Genomic DNA, 21,732 nt, shown 5'->3' on the forward strand with positions numbered 1-21,732 from the left:
GTTGCTCCAGGTTTCTCCAATTTTATCTTATCTGCAAATATGCCGGAAGTTTAAGGGAGTGACTTCTGGTCTTTATGAAACCTTTTTACTCCCTCTTTTTTTCACAACCTCCCTCTCATTCTCTTCGGAGTAAATGGACAACACGGATGTTTACTGCGGCGAGTGTCTAGAGACGGAGATAGATTTTCCTTGACTGACGCTTGAGGAAGAAGAAAATGGTTATAGTGGGCGCTTTAAGTCGTTTTAGGGGCACGTGAAGTGTGTACGGAACGGGGCGTCCGTCCCTCTCCCTGGGATTGGATTGTCCCCCAAGAACTGAGTTTGAAGTACCCTTGTCCTGATGAAGCCATAAGAGACTACTGGCTGAAACGCGACCGCGACTGCGTTGACACCATTTTGATAAGGAGTCCCCATAAATTATCAGTTTAATTTATGCTTGATTTCATGCGCCCTGATAAATATATATTGTTTTAGAGAAGTTATTCTCTGGCGCTGCTAGGACTTCATTTTGATGTGTATCACTTTAAGTTAGGAGTGGATACCGTGAGAAGTTTGTATATATATATATATTGTAGATGTAGTGTATATACTGTATAATGTGATATGTATATATAATGTATGCCACCTTGTCTTTTGACACTTATATATGCCATTATAAATTTGTGAACATTAATGATTTCAAATATTTGTAAGTAACAGGAGAATTAATTATATCTTGTTTGCAATGAAATATTGGATTGATCCCTCAGTACCATTTTCCTTTCTTTTACATCTCTTGATGTCCCTTGCTCAGGTATGGGAGGGTGATTTGGGCAAAACCCCTGTATAATTTTCTAGTAAATGGCAATCCCGCTTATCTAGTTTGTACTCGGATGCTCAATGGGATCAGATCCTGGTAGGATTGCATAAAGGTGTTCGAGAAGTGCGCCTCAAAATCTGTGTCTTTAAAATTCTCCATGATTGGCACTGGTCGCCGGTCAAATTACATCGAGCCGGGTTATTACCGCATACTTCTTGCTGGAGATGTTCCAGTCCTGATTGTGACATAACACTTATCATTTGTGAATGCCCATTCACTAAACCCTTCTGGATCTTTTTTGGCAAAACTTTAAATTCTACAATGGCACTAATTTTGCCACTTACGTCTGCCATCATTATTTTACATGACTTCCGTGATTTTTTCAAAACTTTCTAAGCCACAGACTCGTCTTCTTCATACTGCTTTGGCTACGGCCAAAATTTGCATTTTAATCCATTGGAAGTCTTCATCTGCTCCTTCTCAGGATGAATGGTTGGTGGCAATGATGCAGATTGCCTTACATGAACACACAATTTACTACCTTCAGGACCAAGCTGACATCTTCCTACAGACATGGTCCCTCATTCTGGAAACCACATTGGATAACAACCTTGACTCAACTCTTTCTTCTTCTGTACATACTTTACCTACTTAACTCTATTTTCTTCTATCCTTTTCTATTCTACTTCACTTTTTCTACCCTTTCTTTCCTCTCTTCCCACCCTACCCCTGTTACTCTGGTGCTTTTCTGTTATATTTTCAATTTTTCTCTTCTTTCTTTTAAGTTTGATATATTTAGTTTGTTATTCTATTACTTGTATATGAGATATATTTATATTTTTTGTATTAGTAATTCTTATAACAGTTTATAGAATATGCATTATCTTTTGTCCGTATTACTACTACTAGGTATCAATTTCATAATTTATAGGTTCATTTATTAATATCTCTCTATTTTACAAATACTGTTTTATTTCTCATGATATTATTGGTTTTTATTTTTACTGCTTTACTGTTTCATGAAATTGATATTTCTTTTTACTTTTTGTGCCTCCCTATAGCAAAAAGTTGAAGGTTCTAGATTCATTGGAAGGAATAATTAAAGCATGCCCTTGGGAGGATCCCACCAATGATAAACTCCAAGAGAACCTGGAGAAGGTTAGAGGAAAATTTAAGCAGGTATGTATTGTACATTTCAAACTCTGTTTCTGGACCCACAATGTCTCCCGCAAGTTATTTGAATTGTCTTTACTTGACACATTTATGTCTCTTTGTAATTTTTATTGCACAGTCATGGATACTTGTATTGATAATTCTGGGGTATTATTCGGTGTCGAACTAGTTAATCTAAGTAAATAGCACTCTAGAGAGGTGTGAGCCTCTTTACTAATGGCTGTATTAGAAGGACCTCTGGGCAATAACTTGCCTTGTCACCTTGATTTTACACACTAAGAACTGCCTACTGTAGGCACGTAGCTGTAGAAGTCTTGCCTCCATGTTTTTTTCTTCATTTTTTGCACCTGATCCGCTTTAGTCTGATTTCATGGCTCCCCATGTGTTGTGGTGACCTCTGGGACTGTTCAGTTTTTCAGGTAAGTATGTGCACTATTCAATGGTGCTTTGAATGTGACCTGCTTTGTATCTGCAGTACCCACTTCCTGAAGAGAATCCCATAGGCCAGGGGTCTCCAAACCGGTCCTGGAGGGCCGGATCCATCCCAGATTTTTAAAATTACTACATGTATCTCAATGGGGATATCCAAAAAATCTGGCATGGATCCGGCCCTCCAGGACCGGTTTGGAGACCCCTGCCATAGGCCATAACCCTTCAGCACAACTCAAGTATACCCTTCCACAGCTATCAATGTATGTTTATTCCTGAAATTAGTTCCCCCGCCCCCCCAGCCGTCACAAAAAAGACACATGGCAACATTCCATGCCTCCGCTCTTTCTCACAGCATCCACACTCCACATTTTGCAGCATGCCCACTCAGCCCATGCATGCAGACAGATCGCGTTACCATGACATCCCATTCCTAACACACGGGGCAAACCAGGCAGGCCACGTTACTGCAACATCCTGTTTGCTTAAGCACAAGAAAATCCTAAAACTAATGCAAAAATAAATAAGAGGATAAACTCTCAACACCTTCTCCATTCTTCCACAATCCACACATACAAGCCCACAAGGACAATACACTCAATCACTCACTCTCGCAAAAACACACTTACACAAAAGTGGAGTGCCCAGCACTTCACGAGGCCTAGCAGCGTCACATGAGCTAGCTAAGCTAACATGAGCAATTGTCAGACAGAAGGAAGCAACTACACCTGCTCCCGTCGCCAGACCTCTGGAAGCTGCACACACATCAGACAGACACCCCCTGCACACAAGGATGACATCCTGTAGTCCTTGCAGACTGAAACATTTGAAAACGCTACATTCAGAAGCCAGTAGAGTCCAGTACTACAGCCCCAATACAAGTACACGTCCGTGCACCAGGGCAAAGCAAAAAGAAGTTGGGATTAGCTAGCGCCCACATACCACATTCTACACTTCCATTCATACTGACATCACATCCGCCCGTCCATACGCTACGACGACTGACTCCAGTATGTGCAGTCACAAGCACAAAAAGACAACCCTCGGTGTACCCTGCCTCCTGTACCATAAGACCTGCCCCACAGCAGATATAGGTAAAACAATCCCTCACACTGATGGATTCAGCCACCAGCACCAAGCATCTGTTGAAATGTCACTACTGGTCCCAGAGCACACTCAAGCGGCACTTGTGGCTTCAGGTCACAAAACATTGGCTGCTACACCTCCCATGTTTCCTCTTGAGATAGTACTATGCTTCCTCACTTTTGCTCACAACAGGACACTCCCCCACACAACCTCATGCTGTAGGATACTGCTCTTCCCAAACTTCCACATCACCCCACACCAGTCTACTGCAATTTCAGCTCGTGCAGCAGAGTGGATATTCCTCTTTTCCACCTTCCAAACATCAAAACTGGAATACTCCTCTTCCACTTTTTGTGAAAGGGTACCCCTCACTCATCCCATAACAGGGCCTCTCGTAAACCCGTGCAAGTCCATTCGTTTACAAAATACTCACACCCCATAGTATTACAGCATTTATATATCTGCCCACCTTGCCTTCCAGCTCAGGTGCAACCCAAGAAAATAAATCCGGCTCCTAACCATACCACTTGCAGCAACGTAATTTTACAATTTTCGAAATAAAATCATAAGCACTATATCACCACTTCTCCAGGCAGTGTCTCTAAACCGCAATCAAAATGTAATGTAATGGACACTTATATAGCGCTCCTACCACTCCAGGGAGTATCTTGGCGCTCCGCCAACCCAGATGAAAATAGGTTGGAGGGAAAGAAGCCATTCGGTGAACACATACCTTACACTAGTGCCCTGCACGCAGCGTCTGTGAGGGAAAACACCCAAGTTTTCAGAGATTTCCTAAAGTGACTTTCATGGGACAATGATCGAAGGTGCAACGGAAGCTTGTTCCAGGCCTTAGCTCCCAGGACAAACAGGGATTTCCCTCCTTTAGTTGACAACCTAAATCTGGGGACTATTAGCAGTTTCTGGCCAGCAGACCTCAAACAGAGGGTAGGGTGATACCGTTTAAAGCCACTGGACAGGTATTTGGGTCCTTGCTGTTGAAAGGCTCTAAATGTGATCGGAAGGATCTTAAATAAGATCCTTTTGCCAATTGATAGCCAGTGGAGCGCACTAAGTGCGGCCGAAGCAGATGACTTACGCGGCCACCGTAGTACCAACTGGGCAGTTGCGTGCTGGACCATCTGTAGCCGATGGAGTATGGACTTAATAACTCTAGCTTATAGGCTGTTACAGTAGTCCAGCCTCAAAGTTATTAGCGCAACTGCCACCGTTTTCCTGGCTGGCAGAGGAAGATCAAAAAATTTCCTCAAAGATTTAATTATGTGAAAACACATGCCAGCTACTGCCACTGCTTGCTGTTTAAAGGACAATTGGTCGTCTAATTTAATGCCCAAATTTCGAGCAGACGAGATGGTACTGTGGGGGGCTTCAGCATCATCAGGCCACCAGTGTTTCGGGGAAAACAGATTTTGATTTCCAAACGGCAAGATTTCCGTCTTACCGGAATTACATTTGATGTGATTGTTAGTCATCCACTCAAACATAGCTGTTAAGCATTTTTTCAAGTTTTCCTCTGCACCAGACAGTTCCTTATCCAACACCAGAATGAGCTGCGTGTCATCAGCATACGATATTGTGCTAATCTGGAATGACGTAATTAGCTCAAATAAAGTATTCAGGTTCTAAAACCTGATCTCAGAGCCCCAGAATAACCCTTAGTTCCACTTAGCCAGTACTTGATTTGAAAAAAAAAAAAGAAATGCCCCTGCCATGCTACCAATGATGGTACCAATGCAACTACTAACCACCACGTTCCTTTCAGTGTGACAATACGGACTATTCCAGGCCACCATAGCTATAAGAATGGCCTGGACGGCAGGTAGTAGTAATTTCTTGAGGATATTCAATTAATAATTAACTGTTGTTGTGGTCTTCTCCAAATTAGCCAGACAGTGCCCCCTTGTGGTAGCCTGTTTGGCATGCTCCGGTGCTGACGATAAAGTGCCGGTACCGAGCACCGGAAACCACTGGCTCAAATTGCGTACTTTCAATACAGTATCCACTTAAATTATCGTTGTGGACAGATGCACACCCCCTAATCACTTACTAAGTAAAATGTTGTTCCAAAACTGTTATTATCCTGAACCAGGCTTGTGAAGCAAGGACTAGCCTGTCTTCTCTTTTGCCTTTCTTGCTGAACAATCCCTTGCCTACTAGAGTCCCTTTTGTCTTTCTATTAATAATACAGGCATTGGAACATTGATGTTGGCAGTATAGTACTCGGGCTTTGCTCCTTATCTCACTACGATTCCAAGACCTGCTATAGGAAGCTTGCCTAGGAGTTCCACATGAGCCCTTGCTCTAAGAAAATGACGTAACACACCACATATTTGTGCTGAGCACTCACTGCTGTAGCTTCAGCATGTGCTGCAGTGCGACACTGCCAAAGGTAACATCCATTGGTAAATCTACTTGCACTGCCATGGATGCATTACCTGGAAGCAACTACTTGCATACGGTCGCACTGTTGACAACAACAATCTTGAGACCTCCCGCACCTGCAATGTGCCATGCATGTGAGTGCAGCCATTTAATCTAAAAGCGGTGTCTTCCCAAAGCGTAGTGTTTGACTCACAAGTATGCTGAATCATATGCTGCCCATCACATATCAAATGCCGGTCCATCACAGCCTATCTATCCAAACTCTCGAGTATGCTGCATCAAATGCCGGTCCATCACAGCCGAGCTATCCAAAATCTCAAGTATGCTGAATCAAATGCCGGTTTACATGACAGCCGAGCTATCCAAACTCTCAAGTATGCTGTATCAAATACCGGTCCATCACAGCCGAGCTATTCAAACTCTCAAGTATGCTCTATCAAATGCCGGTCCAACACAGCCGATCTATCCAAACTCTCGAGTATGCTGAATCAAATGCCAGTTCATCACAGACGAGTTATCCAAACTCTCAAGTATGCTGTATCAAATGCCGGTCCATCACAGTCAATCTATCCAAACTATCGAGTATGCTGAATCAAATGCCGGTCCATCACAGCCGATCTATCCAAACTCTCGAGTATGCTGAATCAAATGCCGGTCCATCAAAGCCGAGCTATCCAAACTCTATGCTGAATCAAATGCCGGTCCATCACAGCCGTGCTATCCATACTCTCTAGTATGCTGCATCAAATGCCAGTCCATCACAGCCGAACTATCCAAACTCTCAAGTATGCTGAATCAAATGCCGGTCCATCACAGCCGAGCTATTCAAACTCTCAAGTATGCTCTATCAAATGCCGGTCCATCACAGCTGAGCTATCCAAACTCTTGAGTATGCTGAATCAAATGCCGTTCCATCACAGCTGAGCTATCCAAACCCTCAAGTATGCTGAATCAAATGTCCGTCCATTACAGCCGAGCTATCCAAACTCTCAAGTATGCTGAATCAAATGCCGGTTTACATGACAGCCGAGCTATCCAAACTATCAAGTATGCTGAATGAAATGCCGGTCCATCACAGCCGAGCTATCCAAACACTCAAGTATGCTGCATCAAATGCCCGTCCATTACAGCCGAGCTATCCAAACTCTCAAGTATGCTGTATCAACTGCCGGTCCATCACAGCCGGACTATACAAACTCTCAAGTTTGCTGTATCAAATGCTGGTCCATCACAGCCGATCTATCCAAACTCTCGAGTATGCTGAATCAAATGCCGGTCCATCACAGTCGAGCTATCCAAACTCTCGAGTATGCTGTATCAAATGCTGGTCCATCACAGCCGAGCTATCTAAACACGGATAGTTATTTCACCGCCTCATCACCCGACTGTACGTGCTAAGTCCCTGAAATACCAACCAACAGCACCCTCCTGCTGCTTCAGTGCTGCTTGTGAAAACAGGTGGTTCACAGTTTCTATTTTCGCTGTTATTGCCTCTAAGGAGGCGGCTTCATGGTGAAGACAGATGCCCCTAGCACATGCCCCTGCCCACAGGGCACTGCAGCTCATTATTGACTTGTGTTCCACTAACATCTTGTCCTTTTTTTTTCATCCTCCCTCCGCTTCTCCTGGCCAGGAGCTAGCGCTGATCCCACATGTTAAAGCATTTAAGGGTTGGGTGCCCCGACTATTCTTCTATGGAGATAGGGCCTATCTCCATCTCGAGAACCAGCACCCAACTAGTGCCATGGTACTACTGCAGCTCCAAGTAGGTTCTCTAATCCACGTTAAGCTCCTTGATTGCAATAACAGCAGCTATGGTCTACTAGGTATCCCTTTTATCTGTAGCTGTAATCATCTCCCAGGCTGCACCCAACATACACACACCTACTTTTTCTTTTAGTTATATATAAAGTGAACTCGACCCAAAGGTATCAGAGCGCTTTACGTGAGCACCTGTTGCGTTACAGACGGACACATTAGTTCTGTTAGGCACAGGAAGATTACATGATTTTCCCAGAATCACAGGATGTTGAGCGTCCCTGCTAAAACTCGAACCTGGTTCCCAAGCTTTGGGGTCGACCACTCTAGCCGTTAGGCCACATCCATGCAATATCACAGTCTCAAAGCAGCCACACCCAAAATTGTTCAGCATGCCCTCTCAGCACATCCATATACAAACAAATACTATTACTATATATTTAATTGTAAATCTATTCATTATTTTTCACATTGGTCACTCTTCTTGATTTATACTACAGTTTATCAGTGCAAGTGTGTTACTCATGGATTCCACTGCATTTTGTGTCTACGATGTAACTGCATCGTAAAATCCTGTTTTTGAAAATGTCATGACCTAGGGCTCTGCGTAGTAAGCCTTTGTTGCAGTCACATAGCTTTCAATTCACATAATCAAAGGCTTTATAATTATAAAACAGGGAAGTCGCAATGTACAAAAGGCGCATTGCGAGTTTAATATCACTTTCTGATTAACCAAATGCTTTTTGCAACTGATTTCAATCCACTAAGAGATGGGGGCATGAAAGGGCCATCCGCCACTCCTGCCAAATTACAATGGAATTTAGCAATACGTTGCTACTGCATTTTCAGTCTCAAACCATTTATCTTGGACTGACTACGTAATATGGATGTCTCCTGTTCACAAAGGGCAAGCTACCTCCATCTTATGACATGCATTTGGCACACGGGAAGCAGACGGTGGTCTGGGAGCCCACCACATGCTCACCCCAATGTAATTTATTGATTTGTAACTTTTATTTTTTAAATCAGCCCCTGTTCTTTTAAGGGACAGGGGCTGTTTTAAACAAATGTTAGCATTCAGTAAATGCAAAATCTGATAAAGACTTTTAGCTGCAGATTTCTAACCTTTTGAATTTTCCCAGGTGTCAGAATGGATCCGGAAGATTTTCCTTCAGCTGTACCTTTTCGCGCCAGTAGGTGACACTGAGGGGCTCCGCATCCGTCATCGTCCACTCGGGAAGTGACTACGTGGTACCTGTATAGTCCAGTCAAGTCAAGTTTAAATTTGTATAGCGCACTACTCACCCAGAGGGTCTCGGCGCTTGAGGGAGAGGGGAACTTTACTTATCAAATATCCAAGTTTTTAGTTGTTTTCTGAAGGAGAGGTGGTTCTGTGTAAGGCGGAGGTGGGTGGGGAGAGAATTCCAGGTCTTGGCCGCTAAGTAGGAGAAGGATCTTCCCCCCATGGTGGATCTTTGGATGTGTGGAATTGCGGCGAGGGCTTGATTGTACGATCGTAGTTGGCGGGTGGGGGTGTAAAAGGACAGGCGCGTGTTGAGGTATTCGGGTCCTAGGTCATAGAGGGCTTTGTGTGCGTGGGTGAGGAGACGGAACGTTATTCTCTTGTTGACGGGGAGCCAGTGGAGGTCTTTCAGGTGACCGGAAATGTGAGCTTGGCGGGGGATGTCTAGAATTAGTCTGGCTGAGGCGTTTTGGATGCGTTGGAGTTTTTTCTGTAGTTTGGCTGTGGTTCCGGCGTAAAGGGTGTTTCCGTAGACCAGTCGGCTTGTGACCAGTGCATGGGTGACCGTCTTTCTTGTTTCGGTGGGGAACCAACGGAAGATTTTTTGAGCATACGTAGGATGTTGAAGCATGATGATGAGACGGCGTTGACTTGTCTGGTCATCGAGAGGGAGGAGTCCAGGATGAAGCCCAGGTTACGTGCGTGGTCCGTTGGTATGGGTGCGGTTCCCAGGGCCGGTGGCCACCATGAATCGTCCCAGGCGGAGGGGGATGATCCTAAGATAAGGACTTCCGTTTTGTCCGAGTTTAGTTTTAAACGGCTGTTCTTCATCCACTCGGCTACTTCTTTCATCCCTTCGTGTAGGTTGGTTTTGGCTGTGTTTGGGTCTTTGGTGAGGGAGAGGATCAGCTGGGTGTCCTCTGCGTAGGAGATAATGTTGAGGTTGTGTTGGCGCGCGATGGATGCGAGGGGACTCATGTATACGTTGAAGAGGGTGGGACTGAGTGAAGATCCTTGTGGTACGCCGCGGATGACTTCGGTGACCTATGATCTAAAAGGGGGGAGGCAGACTCTCTGGGTTCTTCCGGCGAGGAACGAGATGATCCAGTCCAATGCTTTTCCTTGTATTCCGACGTTGCTGAGGCGTTTTATAAGGGTGCTATGACAGACTGTGTCGAAGGCTGCGGAGAGGTCAAGTAGGATGAGGGCAGCTGTTTCTCCGTTGTCCAGTAGAGTTCGAATGTCGTCTGTTGCTGCGATGAGGGCGGTCTCGGTGCTGTGTTTGGCTCGGAAGCCGGACTGTGAAGGGTCGAGGGATTTGTTAGTCGAGGAAGGCGAGTTGACTGTTGACGGCTTTCTCAATGACTTTGGCAGGGAATGGGAGGAGCGAAATGGGGCGGTAGTTCTTGAGTTCTGTGGGGTCTGCTGTGGGTTTCTTCAAGAGGGCGCTGAGTTTGGCATGTTTCCAGCTTTCCGGGAAGGTAGCGGAGTTGAGGGAGCAGTTGATGACGTGTCTGGTTTTTTTTTGACAGGCTTTATCAATGTTTTTGAGATTTTCCTCCTGATGTGTTGAGGATGTCTTCCTGTGGTTTTAAACCCTGGTTTTAAACCCTGCGGCGCCTGTCTCGGACCAATAGGTGTGACAGACCCCCACCTCGTTTGTCTTTGGTTTCTGAAGTGCAACCAAGACACCAAGTCATGCTCCGATTGTCAGGCCGTGGCTCTGAAGGCTATGAAGGAGCGGTGCCTGAAGCTGCAATTGGCCCGGCAAGCAATTTCGCTTTAGTCAAGATCCCAGTCCAGGGGTAGGTGCCAGGGTAATTTGCGGAGCCTGAAGTCATCCTCGTCCCATTAAAAGTCAACTGGATACTCAAGTCGGAGGACAAAAAGAATAGGCCTGAAATTCCGTTCCACTCGCGGAATTTACGGAATTTGGGTAATTTTGCATTCCGCGGAGAACGCTAAATTGCCTAAAATTCTGCGTTCCGCTATTTTGTGAAATTTTTTGCTTGTTCGCGTTCTCAAAATGCGTGTTCGAGATATTTTCCCCCGAGCATGCAAATAGCAATTACGAACAGGAAAAAAGCATTGCGAACAAGCAATTCCACCTGTTCGCAGAATTTTTGCATGTTCGCAGAGATTTTTACCGTTTTGCAGAGATTTGCGTAACGCGATTACGCAAATTCCACCCACCCCTAAAAAAAGAACAGCAAGTAGTCGAAGTGCTCTACGAATACTCCTCCATCAGCTAGTGATACGAGGGCACTATGGTGTACTAGGCCTCGTTCCCCGGAACCTGTGCCAACTCTGCGCCTCCCTGTATTTCCGTATGCCGTAGAGACCCCCACCCAATTGAAAGAGTTCTATGAGGACCGGGGCCTCATATTTGGGCCTGTTGATGCGCCTTTGGGCCCCCTGGGGTCTGAAGGGGCCCCAGCTGGTTTCGCGCCAGCAGCTTCGTCCCCAGTGGGGCCACAGGGATCCATTTCTGGATCCGGACTCACGCTGCTCATGCCATCTCCACCTACCCCAGTCCTTATGTGCCCCAGCAGCACCATCCCCATTGTCATCCCCAATGCAGAGGAACGTTGCCCGATACAGACTGAGATGCCTCATTTTCATCGGCTAGGCCTCTGGAAATACTGGTAGGAGGTCAGGGGAACATTTAGAATACCAGCCCTATGAGCAAGAACAGTGTGTGAACTGGTATGAGTACCTGGGTACGTCTCCAAAAGCTAATCTGCTACCTCCCCCTACTGTGGCAAAAGAGATGGGTGCTTCTTACTCATGGGTGGTACAGAGGGCAGCTGTGGTCCTTGAGGTCAGCTACACAATATGTCAGTCAAGACTAATCTTTTGACACAGGTGCTGCAACCGGGAGTCTCTACATCGGAACCCATACTCCCTCTTATTGACATCTTCATTGACGTCCTGTTGGGTACCTGATCCACAGGGGCTCCTGTAAATAGGCTGATTGCCCTCTGCCATCACCCTGTACCTGGGGACTCAAGCTTCCTCACACAACAACCACCCCCAAGCCTCCACCACCCACTGCACTTTCCCAACCGATCCAAGAGGCTGAACTTATTTGGGAAGTAGATGTATTCTTCCGCCAGCCTGGCATTGCGGTCCGTGAACACCAATTGCCTTTTTGGCCCTTATTCCCACACGTTGTGGGATACAGTTGCGCAAGTGCTCCCACAGGACCCGGAGGAGGCCCAGGCTGTACTCTACCAAGCTGTCACAGTTGGGAGAGACACAGCAAAGTTCACTATTCTATGTGGATTTGAACCAACTGACTCACTAGATAGAACTGGTTCCATGACCGTGGCTCTTAGGCACAACGTCTGGCCTTCAATGGCACCCGTCTCTTCGGAGACTAGGCAGATTCAGCACTTGAGTGCTTTACAGATTCTTGTGCCATGCCCAGGTCCTTGGACCTCTCTGCTGCCTCATGACGAACTCCATCTGCCTTTTGTGGTTACGGAAGAGTTTTCTAGCAGTGCCAATTTCCGCTCAGCCACCGTGCCACCCAGTCTCTGCGTGTCCATAGGCACGGTACCTACAAACGTCTATGGTCAGGTGGACAATGGCCAGTACGGTCATCCTCTCCCTCTACTGCAACAGACTCCAAATCCTCCTAGTCTGCCCCTTTACCACCATGCTTACTCAGTTGGTGGCTCAATTTGCCATCACCTGCCCCACTGCCAGTCAATAACATCGGAAAGGTAGGTTTTGCAGATTGTACGTAGTGGCTAATCCCTCCCCTTCACACCTACCCTCCCATGTCCCCATCTCATGACCGACTGACTCAAGATTATCTGTCCCTACTCCGCAAGGAGGTCTCAACTGCCTTGGTCAAGGGAGCTATAGAGCGGGTTCTGGTGCCAGAAGTAGACTGTAGTTATTGTTTCTGCTACTTTCTGGTTCCCATAAAGGCAAGTGTTTTCGTCCTATCCTCTGTCTCCGAACTCTCAAACTCTTCCTCGAAAAGGAGAAATTCAAAATGCTTACATTAGCTCAGGTTTTTTATGCCCTGATTCCAGGAGACTGAATGGCAGCGTTGTACTTGCAGGATGCTAATTTTCCCATTCCCATTCTGCCTGCCAACCGTCGCGATGTGCGGTTTACAGGTCTTTCAGTTAACCGTTGTAGGAAGCTGACTCCCTATATAGTGAACTAAAAAGAAGTACAGAGAATCCCCAAATGGTACACAAAGGTAAAGGCAGATCATTCTATTGTTCTCTTTGTGGTAGTGCGGGCGAGCAGTTAGGCTGATCAGATCGGTCGTCCTCAGCATTTGTTGTCCTCACAGTAGCAATAAATGAGAAATGCACTCAAGAAAAAACCCAAGACCAATTGTTAAAAATAAAGTCATTGTTTTAATGTATTTTTAAGACCGAGAACACTGCTCTAAAGTAAATACTTTTAGAGTTAGAATTTTTCAAAGTTCGGAAAATGTATCAGTTGTGCACAATTATTCACCATAGAAATCAATTGGGGGGGGAAAGACCCCAAAAAATCAGGCAATGCTTTCATGTAGATCCCCTTTTCATTTTAAGTCGGGATCAGTTTCAGTATGAGAAGTTCGGGAGTGGCTCCTTAGAGGGAACATGTTACAAGAGCATGGGGACCATGGGAGCAGAGCTGGTTAGTCGATGCTTTGGTATTGGTACACCGTGGCTCCTGTAGGTCCTGGTGCCTCCAACTTGGCGTAGAGGCAGATCTGGCCCTCCGGAACTGTTGTACCTTTTCTTGCTTTGGTGCTGCGCAAAGATCGTCGTGGAACAGTGTGAGAAGTTGGCCTGATATATGATGTTTCCAATTCTGGAACCACCTTGTATCAGTCCAAACAATCCCTTATGGTGTCTGTGGTTGTAATTCAACCTTATAGACAAGCTATCTTAATGGTAGCATAGACTAAGCAGCCTTAAAGGCTAAACTCAAGAGGTCGTGTTAAGCGAGCTGTTTTACCAATCACAATCCTGTAATATCAAATGAAAGGACACCACACAAGTATATATTATAAAAATGTATGTGTTTATTTCTAAAATAATCGCCAGTACTCTTTATGAGCAAAGGAGCACAAGCGTTAAATCAAAAGAACAGTATAACATACAAAGTTGCACAATTATGGATGAGGGCGGGTGGCCACTCAAACCATATATTAAGAAAGTGGTATAAGAGATACCAATCGAACAGTGGTTAGGCCTAGGGCATAGGGAATCGGCAGGAGCAGTCGGGACAAGCAATGCTGAAGTCGGGAAAAGCCCGCTGGATTCGGGTGCAGTGCTGAAAGTACACGCATGCACCAATGCAAAGTCAGTGGTGCGTAAAAGTTACACAAATAGAGTTTAAGGATACTTCCGCTGAACCTAGATGGACAAAACTTTAGACACAGGCCCTAGAGGTGTGTACCAGTGTAGGAACACCGGCGTTGCTGAGTTACTTCACCCATAGGAAGCGGGGGCATAGGGTCGAAGTGGCATCTGGTTTCGTCACGCAGGTTGTTGGTGCTTGAAGCTGAAGATGCTGCAGGCGATGTGAAGGAGAAGTGTCCGGTGTGATCCAAGGGTGGATCAGAGTAGAAAAATACCTGAAAGCAGAGGGGACAGAGTCTGGGTCACTCAGCAGTGACCAGGGTGGAACCAGGATGGTACCAGGCAATGTCGGGCGCAATCAGGTGGTTGTCGAGGAGCTTCTCTCCGCTGCCACGTGGACTCTGGGGCATCTGCGACGTCCAGGAGTGGGTCACAAGCTGTCCCACGCAGGCTCTCACCGTCGGCGCTGTCGGCTTCAAGATCGTAGTCAACAACACTTGGCAAGAGCAATCCACGCAGGACTGGAAGATTGCTTCTCACTCGGACCAGGAGGGTCAGAGCGGGGGCTCCTTTTCAGAGGAGCTGGTGCAAGTCTGGAGCAACCAGAATCACAAGTCGGTTTTAGGTTTTCGCCGTCACAGGGGCCACAAGCCAGCTGGCAAGTGACCGGGCCAACGCGTCGAGCCAAAGAAAGCAGAAGGGCCCCACGCAGCACTCGTCAAGTGTAGAGGGGTGAGCTTTGGTGCAAGAGTGGCTCAGGGTTGGGGCTTCTCAAACCCCGGTGTACAGCTTCGAGGGTCACTCGTGGGCTGCACAGTCAGCGTCTCGTGGTCTTTTCAAGATGGCGTGCCCCACGCTTCCGGTCGCCTCCACGGGTCTGAGCTCTGCAGGGACTGTGGATTGGGCTGTAAGAAGGCAGGCAAGCTTGTTCTCGTCGATCTCTGTTGCTCGAGTTCCGGCGGTAACTGCAACAAAGCAGACGTCGAGGTGCTGGGTGGTGCCTGTTTGCACAGGGCGGTCACTCCTTGACCACATGAGAGATTCTTCAGTCTTCTACGTTGAGTAGGGTGTCGATGGGTCCAGAGTTTCGTTTCAAATGTTTCATCAGGATAATCTGAGTGCGTTGGCACTGCTCCCATTCTTATACCAATCTAGGGAGCTGGATTACCTGCTAGGTCCCCTCCTATGGGTGGGACCCAGGAAGGGGGTAGAACACCCCTTTTCTTTGATCCAGGCCGCGCTGGGACTGGGGCTGGTCTGCCCCAGAACCAGTTTGGCCGGATTATGCAAGGGGAAGCCTTGTGCTCCCCAGGCAGTGTCTGGTTTCTTTCAAACCTCCCTGCTACAATCCATTATCTCCTGTCTAGGGTGGTGTGACACCTCCCTGCGACAGGAAAGCCTTTGTCCAGGCCTCCTCTGCTGAGTTACGGTCAGCAGCAGGAGGTCAGACTTGTGTCTGTGGCAGGAGCATCCATTTTGTGGATCTGAGGCTCTTTGAAAATCAACCGCGTTTTAGCAAAGTAACATGTTGTCTCCCTCTAGAGGGGTGGAATGCTACCCCCGTCGCCAGGACTGGCGAGGGGGTAGTATTCCAAATCGTATGCCACCTTACACGACATGTTTTGGTAAAGCCATACCAAAGTTAACATATAACCGCGAGGATTATAATGCACTTAATAGTATATGGTATGGCATTATCCCGGATCAGCTTAGGGAGTTGTTCCCGACAGCTGCAGACAGGCTCAGCTCATGCTAGAGCACCATCTCACATAAAACCAAGCACTCTGCCTCCAGGATTGTTAAGGCCTGCCATAGGAGTGACGGATAGGTATATATGTGTCCAGATAGGTTTAGATATAGACATACTATATCTAAGCAAGGGGTGATTACACCAGCTTGCCCCAGCTGAGTGATCAGCCAGTTGTGTCAATTTTGGATAGCCAGCCAGGGGTGGCAAAAGATATGCTGCAGCCCCTGGTAGGCCTTGGATGCACCTATGCCCTGGGCACTTATAGTGCTCTGTACAGGGGCTGATAAGGTGACCCAAGCCAATTTAGTTATGCACCTAGGGTACATGGAATCCATTTTACAGAGAGAGCAGATAGCCTGGGGCCCTGATTAGCAGGGAACCAGGCCAACTAAGTCGAAAACCAGCTAAACACAAGGCAAAAAATCTGGGGTAACCATAGTCGGGTAGCCACCTTCCTACAAACAGCAAGTCAACAAACCATACTTAATGGGATCCGTGCCTGCAGTGTGCAGGAGAGCGATACCTTCACTCCAAGGGAGCTTTCCTGCAATTTCTCGTTAGTAGTAGGTGTTCTGGGCTTCTTTGAGTCATTGCAGGTTCAGGACAACACAGAAGGCAGCGTCCATGCAGCTGACAAGGTTTGGCGCCTTTTTCTTCTGCAGCAGAGCTTCAGTTCTCGTGCAGGGAGTCCTGGTCTTCTTTGGTCCGATGAATCTGTGGTTCAGGTTTCGGGAGCCACCTAAATACAGAATTTAGGGGCATTACATGGAGAGACAGGAAATAGCAGGTATTGTTTCTATCCTCTAAGAGCGCTGGCTCTCTCCTCTTGAGATCAGAAACGGGTCTGGTAGTGGCAGGCTGGTAAAAACCTGCCAGAGACCCCAATAGTGTTTGATAATGTTTCAGGGCACCCACTAAAAATGTCTCCTGTGTGAATGTATTATTAAATCCAACACTGCCATCAGTCAGTATAAAACAGCAAAGTACATAGCCTTGGTGAGAGGGCCCTGGGGTGTCACAACCAGTGCTGCAGCCCCAAAGGTACTTATTTAATATCCATACCCTAGGGACCAGGGGTACTACTTACTAGGTAACTATAGGCAGACCTGTAGTTGTGCCAATCGTAGTACAATGTTTTGGGAAAGAGAAATCCCAAAACACTGAGTTAGCCGGGATCCAGTGCCCTAATAGAATGAAATCACATCAGACAAAAAGTGGGGGCTAACCATGCAAAAACTTCCCTAAAACCGTGCTTCCTTTTGGCCTTATCGGCAACCCGCGGGTCTTCATCTAGGTGATGGCAGTGGTTTCAGCTCACTACTGCACTCGCTGCGGTTAACTATCAACATGCCATAGTCACACTAGACTTCCTCTCGGGCGCTCCCTTTCTTCTTAGCTGTTCTGGACATAGTGTAGTTTTGGGCTTATCCTCCTGAGTGGCAAGACAAGTACATTCAGGCTATAATACTGATATTTCAGCCTCTATCTGGGGTTTCGGTGGGAGTGACTCTGAGGCTGCTGGGCCTCATGACCTCCTGCACCGTGCTGGTGACACAAGCCAGATGGTATATGCAGGCTCTACGGTGGGACCTGAAGTTTCAGTGGAGCAGCATCAGGGGAATCTCTCGGACTAGGTCCTGATCTCAGTCACAACTACTAACGATATGCAGCGGTGGCTAACGTACCACAATTATGTCCGAGGAAGACCCCTCTCCATTCCTCAACTAGTTATCACAGTAATCACATATGTGTCACTCCTGTAATGGGGCGGCCATCTGGGAGAGGTGGAGATCAGAGGACTCTGGTCTCTGGCGTAATCCGGACTCCACACCAACCTGCTGAAACTCTGTCCGATCCAGGGTGGGATGCGTTGAGTACCTTTTTGTCAAGAGGCCCTGCTTCTATGGCCATAGCTGGTAGTTCAGTGTTGTCCCTGGTGGTTCAACACCTGGCGGGTTCTCTGAACTCCAGAGCGGACAAACTCAGCCGAAGATGCCTAGCAGATCACGAATGGCGTCTCCACTCAGATGGTGGCGCAAGGTCTTTTTCAGCAGTGGGGAGACCTTGGTAAGATCTGTTGGCCTACTCAGAGAATGAGTAATGTCAGCAGTTTGGTGTGCTGCAGTATATGCCTGTAGTTGGAAACAAAACTTTGGCATGATGTGTAGAAAAATCTATTGATCCCCTTTCTGTGCCGCTTTTGGACACTCTGCTTTTCATTCTTTCTCTTGGCCAGCAGGGCTCTGCACTGGACACTATTAAGGGCTATATATCTGCCATTTCTGCCTTCTTGTTCTCGCCTGATCAACTATTTGTTCAAGTCCCCTATTGTTTGTTTGTAGACATCTTTATTCGAATCACTGTATCATCAAAGCTGAAAAAGTTCATCAAGAACCATAAAATAGATATGTATAAATAGGATAAAAGCGATATAAATAAAGTGTAGTATCCGTAACCAATCCATTAATTATAAAGTGCAATTTTTTAAAAGTCCTCAGCGTAAAGTACCTCTTCCATTAATTCCAAGTTCCAACAATATATAGGGGATATTATCACAAGATTACAGTCCAGCTAAAATAACAATTATTGACTTATCATTCCTAGGTCCATCAGTAATCATAACGCAGGAGACATTGTAAATTAGGCAGGGTCTACATAATCCAACTATACAGCATTTCTTACATAAAAAAGCAAATGTAATTAAAATTTGATGACATTTTTTGGACAAGGCCACAATTCATGTATTATCATATTCCCTCTTGTTTCAGAACTTTAAGCCTCGTTTTAATCTGATAAAGTTCGTCGCTAGTAGAAATCTACTCAACCCAAATACGACCAACCGGGAGGTGTCTGTTCTGAGAATACGTAACATTTCAACGCACTGTCTAATACCCAAGTTCCTACCCAAGGGGCGAATCCATTTTCTCCTTGGGATTTCATTGCAAGTACAAAAGAATAGAACATGTGCTAGGTCTTCTTGACCACCCATAGTACACTCGGTGCAAAAGAAATCAATGCCCTCCTCAGAATTTTTTCCCCAACTAGACAAAAATTTCTTAATTTGCAATGTACCATATCTAAATTTTAGGTACAATACTTTAGCTAGGAGGGGCTCGATATCATCCATAAACGGCTCAAAGGAGGGGCTTATTTTAAAACTTAAAAACTGATTAGTAAGGGATCCATAGTCGGGGCGTGCTGCAATATTTTGGTCAATATAACTCCAAAAAATGGTTTTGCACTCCAGCTTTGAGTCAGAGGAGAGCTGTTCCGGATGCTCCCAGTATCTACTGGGGCCCAGTCACAAAAACCAAGTACGGATGTGGGTCCACCAAGAAAATGTGACCAAGTAGTCAAGACTAATCAATTCACCTATCGCCTTTCTGTATATCAACAGTTCTTCGGTTGTCCATACTCTAATCCAATAGGAAAGGGAGATTCATATTGCCCTATGCTCAATTCGTTTGAGGCCCAGATCCATCATTAGTGGTATCACTGGGGTATTTTGTGGGAGGGCAGTGAATCTCCTCATGATTTTATTTTCTGCTACAGTTAGTGGGGCAAGACTCCCGCCTCCCCATAACTCTGAGCCATATAAAGCAGACGATTGAGCCCTAGCTTTGTAAACAAGTAGAGCAGAAGTAATAGCCTTTGATGAGGTAGATAGAAGTTTCTTTACAACTGGGCCAGCATATTGATTAAGAACAGCTGTAGATTTCATGATCTGTGGGTTCCACGAAAGTTTAGAGTTTATGGTCACCCCCAGATAAACAAAGTTTGCCACCCGTTCCAAACTAACTCCACTTGACTGCATTTTATTATTGAAACATCTATGTGGTCTGAAAGCCATATATTTAGTTTTAGTCGGATTGATTTCAAGACCCTTTTGTTTACAATAACGATCCAGTGCATCTAAAAGATTTTGAAGTCCCCTTGGGGTTTGTGATAACAGGATGGTATCGTCTGCAAAAGTTAAGGCACAGATGTGTTCACCTCCCAATTTCGGGGAGTCATGGTGAACTTTTTTGAGTGCCATAGTCATATCATTAACATACAGGAGAAAGATCGTTGGCGCCAGGATGCAGCCCTGGCGGACACCCCTTTTTACAGGTATCTCCTCTGTCAGTTCACCCCCTTTCCCCTAGCGCACTTTTGCATATGTGTTCTCATGTAATCTAATGAGCTGAAGTATAATATTGTTTGGGACCCCATATGTAAAAGACTACATCAAAGACAATCCCTAGAAACAGAATGAAAAGCGGCCCTCAAATCAATGAAGGCCACATACAAGTTCCCATGGCGCAGCCTTGTGTACTTCCAGGCAATAATTACTGGTCTATCGTGCTAGTTTTCTTTCTAAAACCTGCTTGACAGGAGGAGAGGACATTGTTATCCACAATCCAATCTTTCAACCTATCTAGGATGTGTTTAGCGTAAACCTTTTGCAAGTATCTAGGAGACTGATTGGTCTATAGTTTACGGGTTCTTTCTTAGAACCTTTCTTGTAGATTGGAGCAATCTCTGCTCCTTTCCACGAAGCAGGAACAAGCTGGCCATTGGCTATACTATTACATAAAAGATTTAGATAGGGCGCCCATACATCTGGCTCATGTTTAAATATGTACCTGGGGATTTTATCGGGACCTGCTGCCTTAGATGATTTTATAGCATCAATTGCACTTCTGGTTTCTGATAGGGAAAACTTAATAGTGGATGTATGGGTCAATGACAAAAATCCTTTAACCGTAGCTACAGAGTCTTCATTAACAGAAGCCGGGGGTGCATAAAGACCGGCAAAATTAGTATACCAAGTCTTAGGATCCAAGTAATAATCTTGCACCGGGTTTTCTGCTTTTGAGCCATTCACTAAAATTTTCCAAAACAGGAATTGATCGTTCCTTTTGGAGGCTAATAGCAATTCGGCCCAACAGTCGTCTTCCCATTTCCTACGTGCAGATTTCTGGACACTAGTAAAAGTAAACCTTGCTTCTCTAATCAATATGATGTTTTTAGAATCAAGAGCCTTACACAAATTTGTCTTGGCCAGGGAACAGCCAGAATCAAACCAAAGATTGGTACAACCATCCTTGGATTTTGGTTTATTAGTTCCAGAAGCTGGTTTTGTTAGCTGGGGCCTAATAGTATCTAACAGCATCTGGTGCGTTTGAGTAATCGTTGGGCCATTTGATGACCCCGCTAGATACTGTGTTAAAAGATCAGCAAAAGTATTATATACAAAAGTTAAAAGATCAGCATTGCCCAAAATAACTGGCCACTTCAGAGCCCTCCTATTATTAGCGAGTTGAGGCTGGATTACATTTGGGACCTTAGCGGGTCCTGGTGGAAAAATATACTTGATAAGACTCCTGAAAGTTCCAGCCATAAAGGAAAGTGATAACTGTCTTTCCTGGCACTATCTACAATAAATCCCTCAACATAATCCAAGTGACCAATGCCTATCATGATATAGTCAATTCTCGAGGTGGATAACCCCCTCGAGAAAGTATGTGAGCTCTGGATATCTAGCTGGTTACTGCCGTTACACACTCTCAATCCCTTTTCAATACTTAAGTTAAACAGCTGTAAGGCAGAGGCAGTGGGTCTCATCATCTCCACTGTATCCAATAGGGGAATGCCCATTATAAGGTCTTGCTCCTCAATGGCCGAACTCACTCCCTGTAGGGGCTCGTAGCGGCAATTAAAATCACCGGCAACTAAAGCAAAATCTTTTGTAGGGACCATATCAAGTACCTCTTCTAATCGAGTAATA

At 45.8% G+C, this 21,732-nt stretch overlaps 1 protein-coding gene across 1 annotated transcript in view; it reads left to right on the forward strand.

The window, feature by feature from the left end:
• The window catches only part of LTO1 (LTO1 maturation factor of ABCE1), a 99,579-nt gene that overhangs the window by 64,844 nt on the left and 13,003 nt on the right, over positions 1-21,732 (forward strand). The window contains exon 4 of the mRNA XM_086949458.1: positions 1,861-1,978. Within this exon, the coding sequence (XP_086805584.1) occupies positions 1,861-1,978 (118 nt within the window). The remainder of the gene's footprint in view (positions 1-1,860; positions 1,979-21,732) is intronic.

This window comes from Lissotriton vulgaris, unplaced genomic scaffold (genome assembly GCF_964263255.1).
Source record: "Lissotriton vulgaris unplaced genomic scaffold, aLisVul1.2 SCAFFOLD_1950, whole genome shotgun sequence".
Taxonomy (NCBI): domain Eukaryota; kingdom Metazoa; phylum Chordata; class Amphibia; order Caudata; family Salamandridae; genus Lissotriton; species Lissotriton vulgaris.